The 20,811-nt window shown below is 45.1% G+C and overlaps 1 protein-coding gene across 1 annotated transcript in view; it reads right to left on the bottom strand.

Moving 5' to 3' along the window:
* Nucleotides 1–20,811, bottom strand: part of LOC122792184 (microtubule-actin cross-linking factor 1-like) — a gene marked incomplete in the record, with an annotated part of 3,579,694 nt that overhangs the window by 359,964 nt on the left and 3,198,919 nt on the right. Inside the window, 1 exon segment of the mRNA XM_044059907.1 lies at nucleotides 2,564–2,758. Within this exon segment, the coding sequence (XP_043915842.1) occupies nucleotides 2,564–2,758 (195 nt within the window).

Below are 20,811 nucleotides of genomic sequence, written 5' to 3'. Positions count from 1 at the left end.
TATGCCTCATCAGTTTTCTCAGACATGTCAAAAACATCTGATACTGTCTCACACCCAAAACTTCTGGACCAGCTTGCCACCTTAAACTTCTCTCACTCCAGCCTATCATGGTTCAATGGTTATCTGTCAGACAGCAAGCTGTCAAATGGCCAGACAATACATCCTCACTCTTACCAGTCTCTGTAGGCATACCCCAAGGTTCCATACTTGGCCCAATTTTCTATTTTTACTAATGACCTCAATTCAGCCACCACATCAGCTAACATTATAGAATACACAGATGACTCTACACTCATCTGCTCTGCCACCTCAATCCCTGAACTCTTGCAAAAAACACAAAGCATTTACAGATGTTGAACACTACCTCTCTGCCAAACAGCTAATACTCAACCCCAACAAGACCAAACTTCTATTATTCACCACCAACAAAATATCTTAACCCCTCATAACATTCACCATCTACTCCACTAACACCAAAATACAGCCCATTGACCACACAAAACTTCTAGATGTCACCAGTGACAGATCCCTCTGCTATGACCTGCACATATCCCAAACAATCACAAAAGTCCACATAAAACTTGAGGCACTCTAGAGAGCAAAACCATTCCTCACCCAAACCACCAAAATAGCCATTGCCCAAACCCATCTACTATCCACTCTGTTATATGACTCACCAATATTCACCAACTCAAACAAAACAAATCTAAACAAACTGGATACCTGCTACAACAAAATAGTTAGGTTTGCCACCAGTCTCCTATACAGGACACATCATTGTTCACCTCTTCACAAACTAAACTAGCTGAACTCCCAAACCTATTATGCCTCAAGCAACTCACAATTTGCCACTACATCACCTACCTGCCAGACAAATGTCCAGCCCTTAAAAACCTAGTAAAACTCTACACTAGCAATCGAACCCTCCGCTCATCCAACAAACTTCTTCTAGAAGTCTCTAAAACCAATAACAGCTACAGGGATGCCTTATTCTGATAGCACATCTCCAAACTCTGGAACTCAATACTCCAGCCCTTTCTTAGCACAGCTAACCTTCAAATTCAAACTTCTTCTCAAGACCCATTTGACTAATAACTGGCTATGTTGCTGCTCATCACCTTCTGACAGCACATCTCCAAACTCTGGAACTCAATACTCCAGCCCTTTCTTAGCATAGCTAACCTTCAAATTCAAACTTCTTCTCAAGACCCATTTGACTAATAACTGGCTATGCTGCTGCTCATCACCAGGGTGACCCCTCAGTAAATTCTTATATTATTCATCCTATATTTTACACCCCCTAACTCTTTCATTTAAAACCTATCTCCAACTTCTTTACTCTATAGCTTTATTCTAATTGCTTCACTTGTTATAATGCCATCCCATTTCTCATAAGAGGAAATATATAAATGTACTGTTCTATTTCTGTTGTGTTGCAGTCTACTACTAGCAATTACAATGTGTAATGTGTGACTAACCATGCCTACTGCACTATTTGAATTACTGTTTGCTTTTTTGCTTACTTTTTAATCATTTGTACCACTGTTTCCTATGCAAACCTATTACTCTTTTTTAATTCTATGTAACATTACGTAAAGTGCAACTTGGAGCTTTTGTCCCAGGGCCTCTGCTGAGAGCAGGCCTTTTTCAGGCTCAGTCAGACACTCCCAGTAAACAAATGTAAAATAAAAATAAATAAATAAATTGTCGGACTCTACCCTGATGGACCACCATCATATCTGCAAAACAAACAGCACCAGAATTACCTATTCTAAAGACTTAAACCTTGCCTGTGATATAACTAGGACCTACTGGAAAGACAAGTAAGTATCATAGACTGGAGAGACAAGTATGTATTCTAGAGACTACCCCTTCTCTGTAACAGGCTCCCCACATCCAGGTAAAGCAGAGTTCTTCCCTAAACCAATTCAAGTGTAACTTGGACAACTGGATGAGAAACATGAAATTCATCCCTGGTGTGGCACCTTTATCTCCAATGGATACTGCCAGCCTGTAAATGACTCATTTCCAGGCCCCTGCTTATACATGTTTCATCTCCCTAGCACCTCCTTACACACTCACCAACGGTACTAGAACTTGTCAGACATTTGGGATGCATGGATAAACTTAAAAAGTCTCCAGTGGTCATTAGCCAAGTGCACACCTATGACTACCTAATAAATACAGTTCTTGCTGTTGATGAATTAGCAGAAATAGTGAAGAGCAGGGAAAAGTTACTATAGAAGTGGGTGCAAGTCAGAAACCCACTGCAAGTTGTAACTGTTGCATGCAGTGGGATGTCTAAAAGAAGTATGTAAAATGCAACTGTGAACAAATATCCACTGCTGGACTGTGAAATCTACAACACAACAAAATACACACACACACACATTATTAGTCTCTAACTGTATGCTGTTTACCGAAGACAAGAAGCAGTGAGCAAAGGTGGGGGATTTGTACATGATCTCTTTCTAATCAACCATACATTTCAACACAAGTAAGAAATTTACAAAGTGAGTGGTAATGTTCTATGGTGGCAAGAACTGCTTTCTTCTTTTCTTACCTGCTTCAGTGCTTGCTCCAGCCTGCTCTGCTTTGAGAGAGAGAGTTTACAAACTGTGTCCCAGCGAGTGCTGAGCTCCTGGAGCTGTACTTTCACCCACGTTGTATCATCACGACTGTTCTCAAGGAGTTCACGGGCAGAACGTTTAAGTGCCTGAACACTGCCAGTTCGCTTCCCTAACTCCTTCTGAAAGACCTAACAAAATTGAGAGAAAGACAGTGAGAAAATACATCTAAAATGCAATGATATTTATGCTATAAAATGATCAGGGTTTGCACTGCAAAACTGGTGGTGCAGCAAATGTAAGAAAAGCAGCATAGTCTCTGGAAATATCACTGTTTATATAGATTTAGAAAATGATTTAAAAAAAAGATATGACAAAAGACTCTAAAGAGTCAAATCATACCACTGTAAGGCTCTATCAGTTCCATAATCCAGTCAGTAAACTAGCAGACTAAATGCCATGTTTGACAGTTGTCAAAAACAGTTAAATGCCACACTCAAACAGCTATTAAACCAAGCTGTTAAGTACTACACTTTGACAGCTGGCAAGTCACAAAGCTATTAACAGGCAGCTTCAACAGTGTCATACAACATATAAATCAAACCATTTTTTTCTTCAGTAGATCTTTTCCATTGCTGTAAAGTACAATGTAAAATGCCAGTGCTCCACTACAACCCCTCAGTCCCAGTGACAAGGATCCACAGTGCCAGTCAATGAACAACAGTTTGGGTATAGCACCTATTGCTACAAAGATGTTCTAGACTGCCAATATCATCTCTGTCTCAAATTGGAAAGGAAGACAGCACAGCTCCAGACCAGACAGAAAAGTATTACCATGCCAAATACTGCTTTTCAAAATTAATTTAAAATATTGCAAGTTACTTATCACTTGCAAAAAACTGCAATACAAAACTTACAACTTCACTCAGACTCCCCACCCTAAAGTCAAAGTAGTGCAGTCTGCAGCTTTTATTTTACAACATTTAACTACAGTATGATGCTTAACTCTGTGGCACACGGAATGGATTCCCAGCTGCATCACTAATGGCCTCTGCACTACAGGAGTCAGGCAGGAAGATGGAGCAGTGGAGGGACATGGCCTCAGGGTGCACTACACAGTGTTATCTTTCTGGAGGAGACAAGGAAACTCACCGTTCATGCCACTGGGAGTGGAGAAGGGATGTCTAGAAGGAGAAACGCTCCAGACTCATGTCTTTGTAATGTGGGAGGAAACTGGAGCACCTGGAGGAAACCTACACAAATGCAGGGAGGACATGCAGACTCCACACAGAAGGCACCCCAGCCGAGAATCGAACCAGAAAACCTCTTGCTGTGAGGCGACAACGCTACCGCTCCACCACAATGTACAAGTAACAGGACATCCTTCACTGTTATCCCATTCCATGCCCCCTCAAAGTCTTTACAAGTGTGTGTGTTAGGGATGGGGTACTAAAGGAGAAAATAAGGCCCGTGATGGACCAAGAATGCAAAAAAAAAAAAAATTTTTATTTGATAAAACACTTAGCAGAATGTCAAAGATGTCATAGCTTCAGTCAGTTAAGTAATAAAATGCTTTTTTCTAGAATTAGGTTAAAATTCATGGACATGCAAGTGCGCACATATACATATACGTATATATGTATGAGTGTGTGTATGTGTATATATACATACATATATATATATATATATATATATATATATATACATACATGCACGCACACACACACACACACACACACACACACACACACACACATACACACACACACACACAAATATACACACAAAACTCAAGTATGCAAAGTCTCTCAAGTACAGGTATATGTAGCTCTGAAATCAGATATGTAATCACTGACTACAAAGAAAGGGAACATTTTTTTGAAAACACTGCAAAACTATAACAAAAAAAATCAACATGGAGCTATACTCTAAGTGCAGCAGTACCCTCAAAGGTGGATAATTAGGTTTTCCAACAGAAGGGTGGCCCTCCAATTCATCAACTCTAGGTGGTCTGTCAATTCTCTATAACGGCCAACATGGCAGGCACTACTGTTTACATTTACACTCACTCACTATTATATAGGTGCCTGTCAACTGATCTACCAAAATCTACCAACAGGACAAATTACGAGTGGAGACTTTTGGATGGGTTAATTGTGTGCGAGTAGGAGCACTGAAACATCCTGATATATAAAGAATGTTTTGCATTCCAGTTGTTTGTATATCTGAAGGTGTACTACAGGCAGAGTTGCAGTAAGGGTTATGGAAGGGGTTAATGTGCACAGTGTGTGTTGTATGTGTATGTGTGTATCTTATTTAGTGTAAAGTTAGGAAAAAGAGTATTTTTAGCATAATGTTTAGGGATGAAGATAGAAATAGAAGTTATGTTCTTACCATAACGTTCCATGTTAGTTGCCTTCTTCTCGCCTTCTTTCTTGCTGGATGGGTTCGGAGCCGACCTCGGCTCCGACTCGGCCACTCTAAAAGCTCGAGAGTTGGTTCCACCGGCTCGAGGCTCCCCTTATATCCCACAATGCTAGGCGTGCATTACCTCAGATCTCGTTTGTGAGCTAGGCCCAGCTAATAATAAAACCAGAAAAACTGGAAAAGAGAGTCCACCTCTATAAACAAAAAGGGAAGAGGAAAGGTGACCTGAAGCCTGATCCAGGAAAATATGCACAGCAGAGCATATACCTATAGCAAAAGAGGTGGTAGAAAGAGAGGTCACAATCAAACTCCTCTAGGTCTGTCCAGGCCAGGGGGAAGGAGGGTGGGACGCAAGAAAGAAGGCGAGAAGAAGACAACTAACATGGAACGTTATGGTAAGAACATAACTTCTATATGTTAAGTTGTCTATCTCGCCTTCATTCTTGCTGGATGGGACCGCGTCCCTAGCACCTTGTCCCGGGTGGCCTAACGGAACAGACTCTTGAGAACAGTGGTACCAAAGTTAGCTCTATGTCTAGAAGCTAAATCTAACTTATAATGTGAAATGAATGTGTGAGGAGTAGCCCAAGTAGCCGCTGCACAAATGGTGTCAATAGGCAGTCTGTCTTGGAAGGCTATAGAAGTAGCCAAAGCTCTGGTGGAGTGGGCCTTAGGTTTGTTAGGCAGCTTTTGGTGCCTAATTTCATAAACAATGGAAATCATAGATGTTAGCCATCTAGATAGTGATACCTTGGAAACAGAAAGTCCCTTTCTGCCTTCTGCATAAGAGACAAACAGCTGGTCAGTTTTTCTGAATTGTTTGGTCCTATCTAAATAGTACCTTAACTGACGATGAACATCTAGCCAATGCAATTTTTGTTCAGACCTATTAGAATATTCTGAAAAAAACACAGGGAGGTCAATGCTTTGATTTAGGTTTGACGCAGAGGCTACTTTAGGTAAAAAGGATGGGTTGGTTCGTAAGGATACCCTGTCTTTGTGGAACAACAGATATGGTGGTCGACAGCTGAGTGCATGAAGTTCTGAAACTCTTCTAGCTGAAGTAATAGCTACCAGAAAGAGAGTCTTCCATGATAGCAATTTTAATGAACAGGAAGCTGCAGGTTCGTAAGGGGGGAGAATCAAGGAACTGAGAACTAAATTAAGGTCCCACGAAGGAGGAGGATTTCTTATAGGAGGTCTGAGTAGGAAAACTCCCTTCAAAAATGCTTTGCAAAGCTTGTGGGACATGATGGCAGACTCTGAAATGCCCACATGAAAGTTAGATATAGCTGCCAATTGAACTTTGAGAGTAGAAGGAGATGAGCCTGAATGAAAGAGTTCAGCTAGAAAATCAAGAACTGTTTGGATGGGAGCAGTGAAAGGATCTAAGTCCCTTCCTTGAGCCCAATAGGCAAAACGTTTCCACTTACTAAGATAAATTTTTCGAGTGGAAGATTTATGTGAGGCTATTAAAATATCTCGAACAGTGTGAGATATTTGAGGAAGCCTGGCTAAGGTAGGAACTGGAGGAACCAAGCAGTGAGGTTCAGAGATGTTAGGGAGCGATGAAACTGACCCAACTGATGGATCAAAAGATCTGGAACTAGGTCCAGATGCCAGGGTTGCTCCAACAGAAATTGATGTAGAAAGGGGAACCAAACCTGTCGAGGCCAGTAAGGAGCAATGAGGATCAATGAGGCCTTCTGAGCGATAGCTTTCTGTATCACTTGAGAGATTAGTGGAAAGGGAGGGAATGCATACAGAAGTCCCCGGGGCCAAACTTGGACTAGAGCGTCTCTGCTGGGCTGGCCTGGTAAGGGGAAGAGGGTGAAATAATCTTTGCACTTGCTGTTTTGGGGAGTAGCAAAAAGGTCGCAGCAAGGCTGACCCCATTTGAGAAATATTTTTTCCACAATAGAATCTTTCAGAGACCACTCGTGAGGCATGAGGATAGCTCTGCTCAACTTGTCCGCGATTTGATTGGACTTCCCGGGGATGTGCGTTGCTATCAGAAACCGCTGAGAAGAAATCGCCCATTGCCACAGTCTGAGTGCTTCTCGACATAGGGGATAGGACCTGGTTCCGCCTTGTTTGTTGATATACCACACTACAGACATATTGTCCGTCTGGATTGCTATCGTTCCCGAGGGGAGAGAGTCTTGAAGGGCTTGCAACGCTAAAAGCACTGCTCTCATCTCTAGAACATTTATATGCAAGTGGCATTCGTCTGGTTGCCATATGCCCTGGACAGTTCTGCCCTGATAATGCCCCCCCACCCGATCAGGGAGGCGTCCGTTGTCAGAGTAGCAACCAGAGGGGGAGGAACAAAGGCTCTTCCCAGGAAGAGCTGAGGGGAAGACATCCACCACAGAAGATGATTCTTGCATGTTTGCGTAATCATAATGGTGTGGGACATCGGAAGTTGCTGGTATGACCATTGTGTGAAGAGCATCCATTGAAGGATTCTCATGTGGAATCTGGCTAATAGAAGTAGAGGGATAGCAGACGCCATAATCCCCAATACTTTCAGAACTAATCTGGCTTTGACTCTGTTGCTGTTGAAGAGAAGAGAGACCAGTTTGCGTATGTCTGTTATTCTCTGATCTGTTAGTCTCGCAGACATGTTGACTGTGTCTAGATTTGCGCCTATGAAGGTAATAGCACGACAAGGCGACAAAACAGACTTTTCGCAATCTATTGATATGCCTAACTTTTGACAAATGCGAAAGGTGTAGTCTCTGGCCACTAGAAGAAGATGCTTGGTGGGAGCTGTGAGGAGCCAGTCGTCCAAATATGGAAACACCTGGAATCCTTGAAGTCTCAGGTGAGAAGCTACCACTGCCATGCATTTGGTAAACACCCGGGGGGCAGTGGTGAGTCCAAAGGGCAGGGCTCTGAATTGAAAGTGACTGGTTCCCAGCCTGAAGCGGAAGAATCTTCTGGAGCGTCTGTTCATTTTTATATGATAGTACGCATCCTGAAGGTCTATAGAGCACATCCAGTTTTCCTTTCCCAATAGGGGAAGTATGGACTGTAGCGTGACCATCCGAAATCTTGTTTTCTTGACAGACTTGTTCAAGATACTGAGATCCAAAATTGGTCTCCAGTCCCCTGTTTTCTTCGGAACTAAAAAGAACTTGGAGTAGATTCCGGATCCTTGCTGGTCTGCTGGAACTGGCTGAATTGCTCTTTTTGCAAGCAACTTTGAAATTTCTAAAGCTGCAAGATCCCTTTGAGTGGGTGGAACATCTGGAAGGGATTTTTTTGATTGGTTTGGAATGCGAACAAAGGGAATGGAATAGCCTTCGGAAATGATGGACTGCACCCACTTGTCTTGAGTTAGGGATAGCCAGGCTTCTGGGTACAGTGACAATCTTCCCCCGACTGCCTCCGAAGGTGGACAGTCGGGCAACACCTCAAGGATGCTGGAAGGGCTTATCGGAAAAAGTTTCTCGATTGCCCTGGTTCTGCGGACCCCCTCTGCCTCTGGGGCGACGTCTACCATTATTGTTCCCTCCTCTGCCTCTGGAGGGGAACCGACTCTGTGCGTCAGGCAAATTCCCTTGAGATTGTTTGCAGAACCACATTTTTCCACTTTTCTGGCCTTTGGGGTAAGGTCTAGAAGGAGTAGAAAAACGGACTCCGACGGCAGACAGAGTTTTGCCATCCATCTCGCACCTAGTCAAGGTTTCTTTCACTTGAGGACCAAAGAGAGATGATCTATCAAACGGGGAATTAGTGAAAGACGTTTTAAAGGGGTCCGCAAAATTGCATAGTCGCATCCAGGCATGCCGGCGTAAAGCGACACCTGTCCCTGCGGCTCTGCTCGCTCCATCAGCCGCATATGAAAGGAGGCGCATGGAGGAGTTAGCTATAGAATTCAGGGTAGCCAGCTGGGCGTTCATCTTGTCCTGAAAACCCGCAGCCGTAGGATCCTTCAACATCTCACTCGCTTCCTTGATCAAGTCTCTTTGGAGACGAGTGAAATGGCATAGGTAGTTCAGCTAACGCATGGCAAAGGTCGCTGACGAAAACATCCGCTTCCCGTACCTGTCCATAGACCTAGATTCCTTATTAGGGGGATGGACAGGCACTGAAGGATCAGCTAGTTCCTTCTTGGTGGCAGCAGCTACCACCATAGCATCCACAGTAACTCCTTTGGTCAGAAATTGTTTATCAGTGGGTGCTGTTATAAACTTTGAAGGTCTCCTGGGGTGGGGTCCACTGAGTCAGGAGCCGTCCAGGCCTTCTTTGCTACCACCTGCATGAGGGGGTCAAAGGGGGGGGACACCCAGGAGGTGGAAGGGCGAGAGCCGAACGCTTCAAGATACACAGATTCATCCTCCGAAGGGTTAAGGGCTGGCCAATTTCCCCTCTGTTTAAGGATCTCTAGAATGTCTGCGAAGGAGACATCTTCAGAAGGGGAACGGGGAACCCTCAGAATCCTCTAAATCTGTGTCAGAGGTGACAGACTCAGGTGAGTCTATGTGTTTCCTCTTACACTTTCTCTTCCTAGGGGGCTCCCCTGCCAAATCAGGAGAGGCCTCGAAGAGGATGAAATCCCACAGGGGATTCTTGAAGAGTTGGCTCTCTGCGGTCAGGGATGAGGGAGAGAGTAGACATCACCTGAGGCACCGAAGAGGGAGGGGCGGACGGAGCCGACTGTGGAGTTGAACCAGGTTCCAACACACTCCGCATGACCTCGAACGCACCCCTGTCAGGCAGAGCCAGAGGTCCCCGCTCCGAGAAGCTAAGAACCCCCCTCGGCACCGACAGAGATGGCTCCGAGGCCGATGTCGGAGCCGAACTCACCAGTGCCGAAGCACCGAGAGGGAGAGCGGGGTTGGACAAGGGTCCGATGCCACTCACCCCCTCGGAGCCGACGAGGGAAGTCCGGCGCCGAGATTCTTCAAAGGAAGAAATCGGAGCCGACGAAGGAACCGAAGACAATTGTATCGGCTCCGACGCTACCACAGTCTCGGTTCCGAGACGCCCCGGCTCCGAGCTCAAAGGAGTCAGAGGAGGAATATTTTGAGGAATAGGTTGAAGCATCGACTGAGGAGTCGGGCTCTGAAGCATTTGGGCCAGTGCCTCGGACTTTAGAAGTCGACTCACTACCCTCTGAAGGTCATGATCCGAGAGCCTCGATGACCTAGAGGAGTGAGATCTATGGCTCTGTTCAGACAGCAAGGGAGACGCTGGAGCCGAATGAACGGAGCCAAGGGATGGTGACCTAGACCTCTTTCTAGATGTCGGCTCCGATGGTCTGATCGGAGCCGACCCAGGAATTTCCAATACCTCGGCTCCAGCCGGAGCCGAGGGAACCACAGAAGCTGTAGTCAAAGACTCATCGGCTCCAGCCGGAGCCGATGTAGCAGTAGGTTTCGAAGCCTTAGGCCTCGACTCAGAAACTGGAGTCGAGGACTTAGAAGCCTTGGAAGGTTTTCCCGAGGTAGCAGTAAGGGAACCTTCAGGCTTAAGCAAACCTCTTAGTATTAGTTTGTTTTCTTTCCTGCAGGACTCTAGGGCTGAAGCCATGGCATACAGCACAAGAGTCCTGCAGGTGTAAAGGTCCCAGGCAGTACACACAAGAAGTGTGACCGTCTGTCAGAGACATTTTCTGACAGCACGAGTCACACTTCTTGAAGCCTGAGACCTTTGAATCCTTAGACATTGTTAAGGAAAGTGTAACCAAACACACACTCAAACACACTGACTACACTATACCCAAACTAAATTTCAAACAATTATAACTAAAAATTATACTATCCCAAGTTTTTAGTTCCCTAATAAGAAACACAAACACTCCCTAAGGGGATGGAAAGGCCCAAAGGCCTGAAGGAAGAACAAAAGTTCTTTGTGGAAGAAAGAGTGGAAAAACAGGAAAAAGGAGGGTCTGAATCCACTAAACTAAGGGAAATAACAATAATGAATTAAATTAAAAGGGGGTTAAGTAGACTATACTTATTCTACAATAACTCACCTGAAGCAGGTAGAAACCAAACACCTCGATCGCTGTAGCGGCAAACGAGATCTGAGGTAATTCACGCCTAGCATTGTGGGATATAAGGGGAGCTTCGAGCCGGTGGAACCAACTCTCGAGCTTTTAGAGTGGCCGAGTCGGAGCCGAGGTCGGCTCCGAACCCATCCAGCAAGAATGAAGGCGAGATAGACAACTTAACATCTAGGGTTAGCACACAAATAAAGGTATGGCAGGGAAGACTAACTCAAACCCTAAACATTACACTAAAACTAACCCTATCCTTAACCATAACGCTATGCAGATGGGTTAGTTTCAGCACTGTCCCATTGTTTTTTTTTCTTGTTTCGCCTTGGTCTACCATTCTCCATGCATTTGTCAGTATTTAGCAATCACAGTTCTTCACACAGTTTTTGTCTCAGACACTGTACATACATACACAAACATAAACAAAGAGACAGAACCTCAAGCAAAAATAGCTAAAACATTATTATAAAAGTATCCCTGACTACATCAGGCACCTAATGTTTTCTGTATCTGAAGATAAACTTCATTTTTCTAAATCATGTGGAACAGTACAGATGCTTGCTTACCAAAAGCACTGATACAACTGCATACTTTTAAAATAATTTCATCCATTAGGCTATGCGTTAAAAAATAACTTCAAATTTGTCAGAAACAAACTGGCTAATCTGTAAATGATGAAGTAACATGATGCCATACTGCTATATGCTATTATACTTGATCTGACAATACACAGTCAAATTCCCTTCTTTTGGATAACTTCAATCAATCCTCAGCTCATGCCATCCAATACTAATTTATTGAATTGCCACTTAAGACACAGGCAAACACTTACATAAAAGAAAAGAAACAATAACATGCTCCTCATTACAAACATACATTATACAATGCATATGTTTTGTTTGCCATTTCAAAAATTCTTGTTGGCAAAGTCACAGTCTGACTGCTCCTAGAAAAAAGAGAGAGACCTTTAGGAAGGCTGTTATCCTCCGCCTGCATTTCTCTCTACAGCAGCAGTCATTACAGCACACCATAAACCAGGAAGAATTAAACGCGCACACACACACCGAGTTTGCAACTGCTGCCAATACTACACCTTCAAAAGCAACTCAGTCAGCAAGCAATATATATATATATATATATATATATATATATATATATATATATATATATATATAGCACTCAGCCATCACTATCAACAGAATCCAAACAAGTCTGCAGTGACAGTATACCCACACCCCCAATGAAAATAAAAATGTTACAGCCCACTGAATAAAAGAAGGGATAGTTCTTCCTCTCAGTCTTTAGTTTGTATGTGACTGGACAGACCTCTGAAGGTGACAGAAAATCCACAGACAGTTAAGAGGATATCTCAAGAATCTCTATCCCCAGAAGTGAGATGACACAGATCAGCACCTATTTACTGACATGGTCTCAATAACAGTACAGCTGTGTGATGTAGTCACCATAACAGTATATACTACCTTTGGGTGATGCTAGCTTCACTGGCATTTTACCAGCCAGAGTTATTTTAACAATGATGAGCAGCAGTTGCTCAGTGTTGCCTACAATTTATTCCTCCTTCTCTGCTACAGAGAGATTGGGGGGGGGGGTACATAACACACTGAGCAGAAGTTCCCACTGCCAAAGTGCTCTTCTGATGTCAAAGTGTAGCTTGAAAGCTCACTCCCTGAATGTCCCCAGAGTGAGTGCCAGAATGATTAATATAAATTACCAGTGAATTAACAGTGGTCCAACCTTCAGTGGCCAAAATCTTTTTCTTTAGGATTTAAACATCATGAACTCACTAAGCAACAACCTATTCAACTCTACTGCATAGAAAAGCTTTACAGCTGCACATATCCTCCACTCTATCTACGTAAACCCACCAGATGCAAAAACCCACCAGATGCAAAAGGGAAGCCTAAGTAGTTGTTCACCTCATATGTCATTCTACAGTTCATGCAAACATAAAAATTAGAACACACACACACAGAATTAGGGCAAGTGCTGCTAGCTGAAACCATAAAATAGATACAACCATAATACAGTTACAAGTTAGTAGTAAACTTATGGACTACTGGCCTTCAAGAAATTTGTCCACAAAGATTCCATACTGGAAATTATGCAACAATATACTTCTACAATTAACTTTGAAAGTGGGAAGGAACCGAGAACATTTTAAAGGGAGAGAAAAAGGTTTTTGTAAGAGGTGAGGAGGACATTAGGTGATAAACATGCTGCATGAGTCCCTTCTACAGGAATTGCAATGGGGGTGGAAAACATCTGAAAATGAATGCCTTTCCGAGCCTCTCTTTTAGTAGCCGGACATCCTTCTGGGAACACACAGAAATGTAGTCTTAAGTCATGACATTATTGGGTATCAAGTTACAACATAAGACTGCATCATAAGTCTTACTCTCATTTTTTTTTTTTTTGCTGCGGCACCAAGCATCAGAGTACTGCACTCATGAATCATCTCAGGGTAAAAAGAAAGTCGAGAAAAAGGATTATAAATAAACAACTAATCAGAGAACACAAACACATTTACAATTCCAAACATAAAACTAAAGGAATAGTAATACATATTGTATGCATGGAATCATTTGTCAAGTGCCTTATTTACTTATTTGTCTTTGTTTACCAAGAAAGTCCAACTGAGCAACTGCCCTTTTGGAGGCGCAGGGAGAAAAGCTCCAGTACAGTTCTTTGCGTTCTTACATAGATTTCAATGGTATTACAAGTTTACAAAATTGATACAAGCATATAAGTTAATTTCCTTCAAACTCAGGGTAAAACAGGTTTTCACAGTTTTATGTTAATACAGCTTGATAGTATACAGTTTTCACGCAATAATGGATCAAAGAATGTAAAGGGCAACAACCTAAACAAAGTCTGCAGTGCATTAAGACTCTGTATAGAGAACATTAATAATATGCTAAAGATGGCTAGTTCTTTTGACAAACCAGAGTCAGACAGTCCCCACCCAAAATTTCAGAAAACAAGTGACACTGTTATAACCATACTGTTAACCTTTAACTTTTTTATCAAAACTGTGATCCTCCCAATAGGGATGGCTGCCAGTAGGGATAAAGAAAACAGGCAAGACAGGGCTGGAATTTACAGCAAAGGAAACAAAGTACTGGGAGCAAATAACCAGAGATGGAAAGGTTATAAGAGTGGGATGAGGTCAAAAAGAAGTTTGGGAGTCCTAATAATCATAATCATAATCATGGGAACCGGAGCAGCCAACAGCGAGTTTCAGACTGTCCAGGTCTGGGTGTAGGATCCCCAAGGGATGCGAGAGAAGATCCAGAACCGGATCCAAAGTCCATGGTGGAACAACTAGATGAGACCTGAGTAACGGAAACCAAACCTGTCGAGGCCAGAACGGGGCGATGAGGATCACAGTGCTCCCAGCCTTCGGGTTTTCTGCAGAAACTTCGACATCAAGGGAAGAGGAGGATATGCATAAAGAAGACCGGGAGGCCAAGCATGAATCAAAGCGTCTCTGGGGGGTTCAGAGTGAAAACCTCACTGCATTTCACGTTAGAAGAAGATGCGAAGAGATCGCAGCAAGAACAACCCCACTCTAGAAAGATCTGTTCCGCTACTGAAGGGTTCACAGACCACTCGTAAGGCATCAAGACAGATCTGCTGAGCCTGTCTGCTAGAATGTTGGACTGTCCCGGAATGTGTGTTGCCACCAGAAAACGGCCGGTGAAGATCGCCCATTCCCACACTCTCATGGCTTCTCGACACAGGGGATAAGATCTGGTTCCCCCCCTTGTTTGTTAATACACCAGACCACTGACATATTGTCCGTCTGAATTGCAATTGTTCCTAGAGGAAGATGAGCATGAAGGGCCTGCAACGCAAGGAGAACCGCTCTCATCTCTAGAACACTGATGTGCAGAAAGGTCTTGGAAGGGGACCACATGCTTTGGACTGTCCTTCCTGAGAAATGCCCCCCCCCTCATCCTAATAGGGAGGTGTCCATGGTCACCGTGGTCTTGGGAAAGGCAGGTTGGAACGGACGTCCCTTGAGGGGATCTGCAGACTGAATCCACCACCAAAGTGAGTCCCTGCACGCTCTCAAGATTCTCACCAGAAAGGACAATGGGAGATCTAACAGGGACCACTGAACCACAAGTGTCCACCGTAAAACTCTCATATGAAGGCACGCCATTGGAAGAATATTGATCATGGCCTCCATAGACCCCAATGCTCTTAAAACTGCCTTGGCTGTCAGTAACTAGGTCTGAAGAATGTGTAAGACGTGTAACCTCAGATTGTGTATCCTGTCTAATGTAAGGAACTCCATCATTTGTAATGTGTCCAGCCATGCCCCGATGAAATCCAAAACATGAACTGGGAGTAGAGCAGATTTGTTCATGTTGACTGTGATGCCCAACTTGTTGGCTAGCAGAATGAAGGAGTCCCTGGCCTGACAAAGTAGATGCTCTGAAGGGGCAGTAAAGAGCCAATCATCCAGGTACGGAAAGACCTGAATACCCTGAAGCCTCAGGTGAGCCGCTACTACTGCCATTACCTTGGTGAACACACGGGGGGCTGTGGTGAGACCAAAGAGAAGGGCTCGAAATTGACAATGATTGGCTCCCAGCCAGAAGCAAAGGAACCTCTGGGAGCGCCTGTCCATCTTGATGTGATAGCACGCATCCTGGAGATCAATTGAGCACATCCAGTCTCTGGCCTGCAGATAGGCCAGGGAAGATTGAATCGTGACCATCCAGAATTTTGTCTTGGTTACAGACAGGTTCAATTTGGACAGATCCAAGATTGGACTGAGGTTCCCCATCTTTTTCTGCACTAAAAAGAACATGGAATAAACTCCGGATCTGGACTGGTCTGGGGGACTGGTTGGATGACTCTTTTCCTTAGCAGTGAATCTATTTGTACTGCTGCCTCCTCCCGCTGCGTGGGTGGGACATCTGGGAGGGTCTTGTTGGATGGGGGAGGGTCCTGGAACGGAATATCCTCTAGATATGATACGCAACACCCATTGATCTGTTGTTATGGACTCCCATGCTAAAGGGTGTAGCGACAAACGACCCACAACTGCTTCCAGAGAAATACAGTTGGGCAACCCCTCAGGACTGCTGCCCGGTTTTATCCAAGAAGGATTCCTGGATCCCGAAATACTTAGGACCCCTGCTGCCTCTAGGCCAGCGTCTGTCAAATCCACCCCTGCCTCTGGGGGAAGGCAAGTCCTGAGCATCCTGGGAAAATGCCTGAGACTTGCAGAACCACATCTTTTTTGGGCCTCGCTGGTTCCTGGAAAAGGACCTTTGAGGTGGAGAGAAGCAGATCCCGATGGCAGACAGTGTCTTCCTGTCCTCGCTCTAGACCAAAGTTTCTCTGACCATCTTCCCGAACAGGGAAGAACCATCGTAAGGGTCGTGGATAAAAGGCGCCTTGAAGGGCTCCATAAACTGACATAGGTGGAGCCAAGCGTGAAGTCGGATGACAATGCCCGTCTCTGCTGTCCATGCGGCTCCCTCCATAATGTGGGAGGGCAAATGCATGGATATGTTGGCTACTGCTTTTAGGGTGGCCATTCGTGCATCGAACGTCTTCCTGTCCCCTGCCGACATGAACCCTAGGGTTGACTCCATGATTTCCTTAACAAGATCTCTCTGGAGTCAGATGACGTGTGCCATACAGTTCAGCACCCTCACAGAGGAGTTTGCTGAAGCATAAACTTGCTTCCCAAAGCGATCTAATGCTCTCGACTCTTGGTCAAGAGAATGGACTGTGGAGCTCTCCTGAGTGAGCTCCTTCTTGGTGGCCACCACCACCATCATAGCATCTACACGGGACCCCTAGTACCAATGAAGCTTGTCCAAGGGGAGGCTCAAAACCTTATCTGCCCACTTAGGGATTGGCTCTACAGTGTCCGGCTCCTTCCAAGACCAAGATGTTATTAGCTCCACAAGTGGGTCGGTAGGAGGGGACACCAAAGAGGTAGATGGGCCTGTGCCGAATGCCTCCAGAAACATGGACTCGTCCGAGGTTGGCTTTGGGGTGGACCACCCTCCCCTTGGAATGAGGAGCTCCATGATGTCCCCAAAGGAGACATCCTTGGGGGGTGACCTTGAGGAAGTTTTCACTTCATCCAAATCCGTGTCTTCCATGAGGGACTCTGGTGGAGAGTCCAAGTACCTCATTTTACACGTATGTTTGTGGGGGGGGGCCTCCTCATGAGGACAGTCTGGGGAGGCCTCGCAAATGGGCTGTTCTGAAGGTGGAACTACCTGGGGCATTACAAGCACAGGCTGTCCCTAACAGGGCAAGATGGCCGGAACCACACTCAGAGCCAGGGGGGTCTGGACAGATTCAGAGGATGAGATAGTCTGAGGCCTCAACCCGGCGAGAGGCCTCTCCACCATGTCGAAAGCAGAGGGGGAATTTGCCTCCTGGACATAAAAGATGGAAGCTACTCCCCCTTGACCCAACAGGGGAGTCGGAGAAAAGCTGCTGGAGCCAAGACACCGAGAGGGATGCTCCTCACCAACAGACTCAGAGCAGACAACACCCCCTTGGATCCGACCCTGAGGTTATGGCTCCGAGAGCTCGGATCCAATCCCATCCAATCTGACAAACTCAAGGCACTGGCTGGCGTTGAGGTACAGGTGTACAATTGGAGCTGACCCCGATCGTCCTCGGATCCAACAACTCCAAAACCGCTGGTCGGATCAGAAAAGGAGTAATAGGACAGAACACGGGTTGGAAGGGACCTGCTCTGGAGGGAGAAGGCCCCGGCAAAACCGTCATCTGTATCTGAGTGCAGATAAACCTCCACATCATCTTCCCCATCTCTGCTTCTGAGAGGCTCTGAGTGGAGCAGGACAACGCCACCAAAATCGGATGTGAGTGCCGGTGGGAGGGGGGGGGCTGACCACAGACCGGCTTTGTTGTTCCTCGGGCTCAGGTGAAAAACTAGGGTACCTGAGCCTAGGAGTCACAGGCCTGGATACAGGCTTCACTTTCGATGCCGGGCCGGTCTGCGACAAGCGCTCGAAGGATCACTTGTGAGGCTGGTCCTTCTTAACCTGATCCCCTTCCCTGGACCTCTTGGCGGGAGTGAGAGTCCCAGAGGCCGGGGAAGAAGACGACGGAGCATCAGCCGCTGCTTTCCCTGCAGGGGAAGAGTGGACTGCAGATCCCGGAAGAAGAGGGCAACAGGCCCTTAAGGATCAATTTGTCCCGCGCCTGTCCTTAAATGCCCTGGGGTTAAACCCAGCGCAAATAAGACAGGGGGACTGGAGATGTTCAGCCTCCAAGCAGACCACACACAGTATGTGGCCATCTGCCGGGGAAAGCTTATGGCCACACCCTGTGCACTTTCTGAAACCGGGCTTTGGGGCACCATCCCTTCAGCCGGCCCAGACACACACACGCTCACAAGAAAAGCAAGAAAAGAGAATGAGAATGAGAAAGGAAAGGCTACTCTCTCTCTCTTTTTTTTTTTAAATAACTAAATGCACCCCGGGAAGGTACAGAAAAGCTCAAGAGAAAGGAAAAGTCAAGAGAAAGCTAAAATAGAAAAATATACGCTTACAAACACTGAAAACAACACTCTGGAGCTCGGACCACGCTTGTTCACTCTCAGGCAGCAAACGAGATCCGAGGGGAGAAGGGAGACAGGGGGGCATTATGGATAAGGGGAGGAGCATGGAGCTCTGAGCCATAGCTGGAAAATGTGGCTCTGTCAGTTCCTATGCGGATCCGAAGACCCACAGGTTGAAGACAAATGAAGTAACCTACTTCAGACTAATAGTTGCACATTTGCCGTTTTCAAATAATGATGTCCTCAACCTCAATTCAAGTAACTGTGGACTCCAGCATCCAAGGAAGCAATTTACTGCATTGCAGGAGAAGATGAAAAGATGCAAAGTAACATCTTCAAAGCGGAGGTCATGGTTCTCTTCCAGGAGAGTGGACTTCACTCTGAATGTGAGGGAGAAATAGATACCACAGGTAGCGTGGTTTGGCATCTTGTTTGTAACTGAAGATAGACAGACTGGAAATACTTACCACTGAGTGAGTGCGGCAGAATCACTACAGGTATTGCACTGAACTATGGTGAAGTGAGAAATTACTCATAGAACAAAACTCTCATTTCACTGGCCAGTCTATGTACCTGTCCTCACCTAACGAATGAAAGGATGAGATTGTGGATCCATCACAAATCCACTCACTCTCCATGACAGACTAGCAATGCAAGAAGAACCCTGACTACATTAGTTGCTCTTTTATATTGAGGGGACTCTGCTGAGGTGACTTGCATAATGTGTAAGTGTACCTACTGGACATCTCCCACAGGAGGTGTAGTGGGCATGGCCCACTGAAGTACAGGGACACACAGAAGGGTGTACATATCGCAGCTTGTCTGGGAACATGTAGCAATCCCACAAAACAAGCTGCAGAATTTTGCTGTGGCTAGGAAAGTCTGAGCTGCTCTGGTAAGCTTGCCATCACTGTGGCCTTCACAAGACAAGTGGTTTGGATGGTTTAGAAAAAGGAGTGGATGAGGTAAGAGTCTCACAAGCCAGTCAGTAAAATACTTTGGAAACCTGAGGGTTTCTTCAACAGAAAGGTCAGTTGGGGAGGGAGAGACCATATTGTCTTTATCCATCTGTGAGACAGGGTCTCTGGATTCTCTGAATCTCATTCCTGGAGGAGAGTGGAAGAGAAACTCTTATCTAATGCTACCTCCAGGTTGTGAAGTGCATATATTTGATTGACATGGGAGGGATACAGCACAGACCCAATTAATACAGAAGCTGAGTGATGCTTAGGAACTGACCAGTATAAAAGGCAGCAGGAGGATGATCAGCCTGTGAAGGGCATGGTGTTGACATCAATCCATCCTTCCCCTAAGGATGCTTTTTCATACTTGCAAGGAGCTGCTCCGCCATATATTCAACAACTGCCTGAAGTTATGAGAATAGCTTAAGAGTCTTGGGGTGGTGACAGCCACCAAGAGGATCTTACTGACCACAGGAGGGGGGAGGGCTGCAAAGAAGAGTCTCTGATCCTGAGTGCAACTAGCAAGCTCTGGCCCGGAGGCTCAACAGACAACTGAAAAGGGGCAAGATGGTCAAAGATAAGTTCTGGCCTCTCCCCCAGGTGCTACTAAACATACATGTAAAATGCAACCTCCTCTCACTCACTTCAGTTAGCAAAGGCAAGAGGAAAGCCATCATATATTATAGTGAAAACAAGACTATTTTGATATGCTGTTTCCCCTTTTCAAAGCAAGCAACACTGGCACTTAAGAGAGCAAGTTTCCAAATCACAATACAAACAGCTTGCTGGTTATCCTCATTAGCTGTACCTGAAAACCACATTCTCACCTGTCACACATAAGAGGATAATCATCATGTACTGCAGGCTCCAAAAGCCCTACCACCTCCACCTTAATCTGTCAACCCAGCATATTATTGCACATTCTGTGCTAAATGCAAAAAGAAAAAATGGTTAAGGTTCCAAAAAAGGCTAGCCACTTCTCTGTGACATCCCTTGGAGCCTTCTTGCATAAAGGGTGGTGACATGAATGAGTACTAAGTCCACTAGGCATATGATGCTTTATGATCCAAACTAACACAGGGAACACAAAGACAATATTTACTCTGTTTCATTAAACTGTTGTCACAACAGTAACTTTGAAAACAGTCTAGCATCCATTTAGAAATAAACTGATGAAAACAAAGAAAAGCATAAGCTGGCTTCTCTCACACAACAAAAGAAATTTAGGTTGAATGAAGACAGGAAAGAAAGGAGTGA

The sequence above is a fragment of the Protopterus annectens genome, chromosome 1.part2, assembly GCF_019279795.1.
Source record: "Protopterus annectens isolate FY-2018-M chromosome 1.part2, PAN1.0, whole genome shotgun sequence".
Classification (NCBI taxonomy): Eukaryota; Metazoa; Chordata; order Ceratodontiformes; family Protopteridae; genus Protopterus; species Protopterus annectens.
Note: the sequence above shows the minus strand (reverse complement) of the source record. Positions and strands in the feature narration are given on the sequence as shown.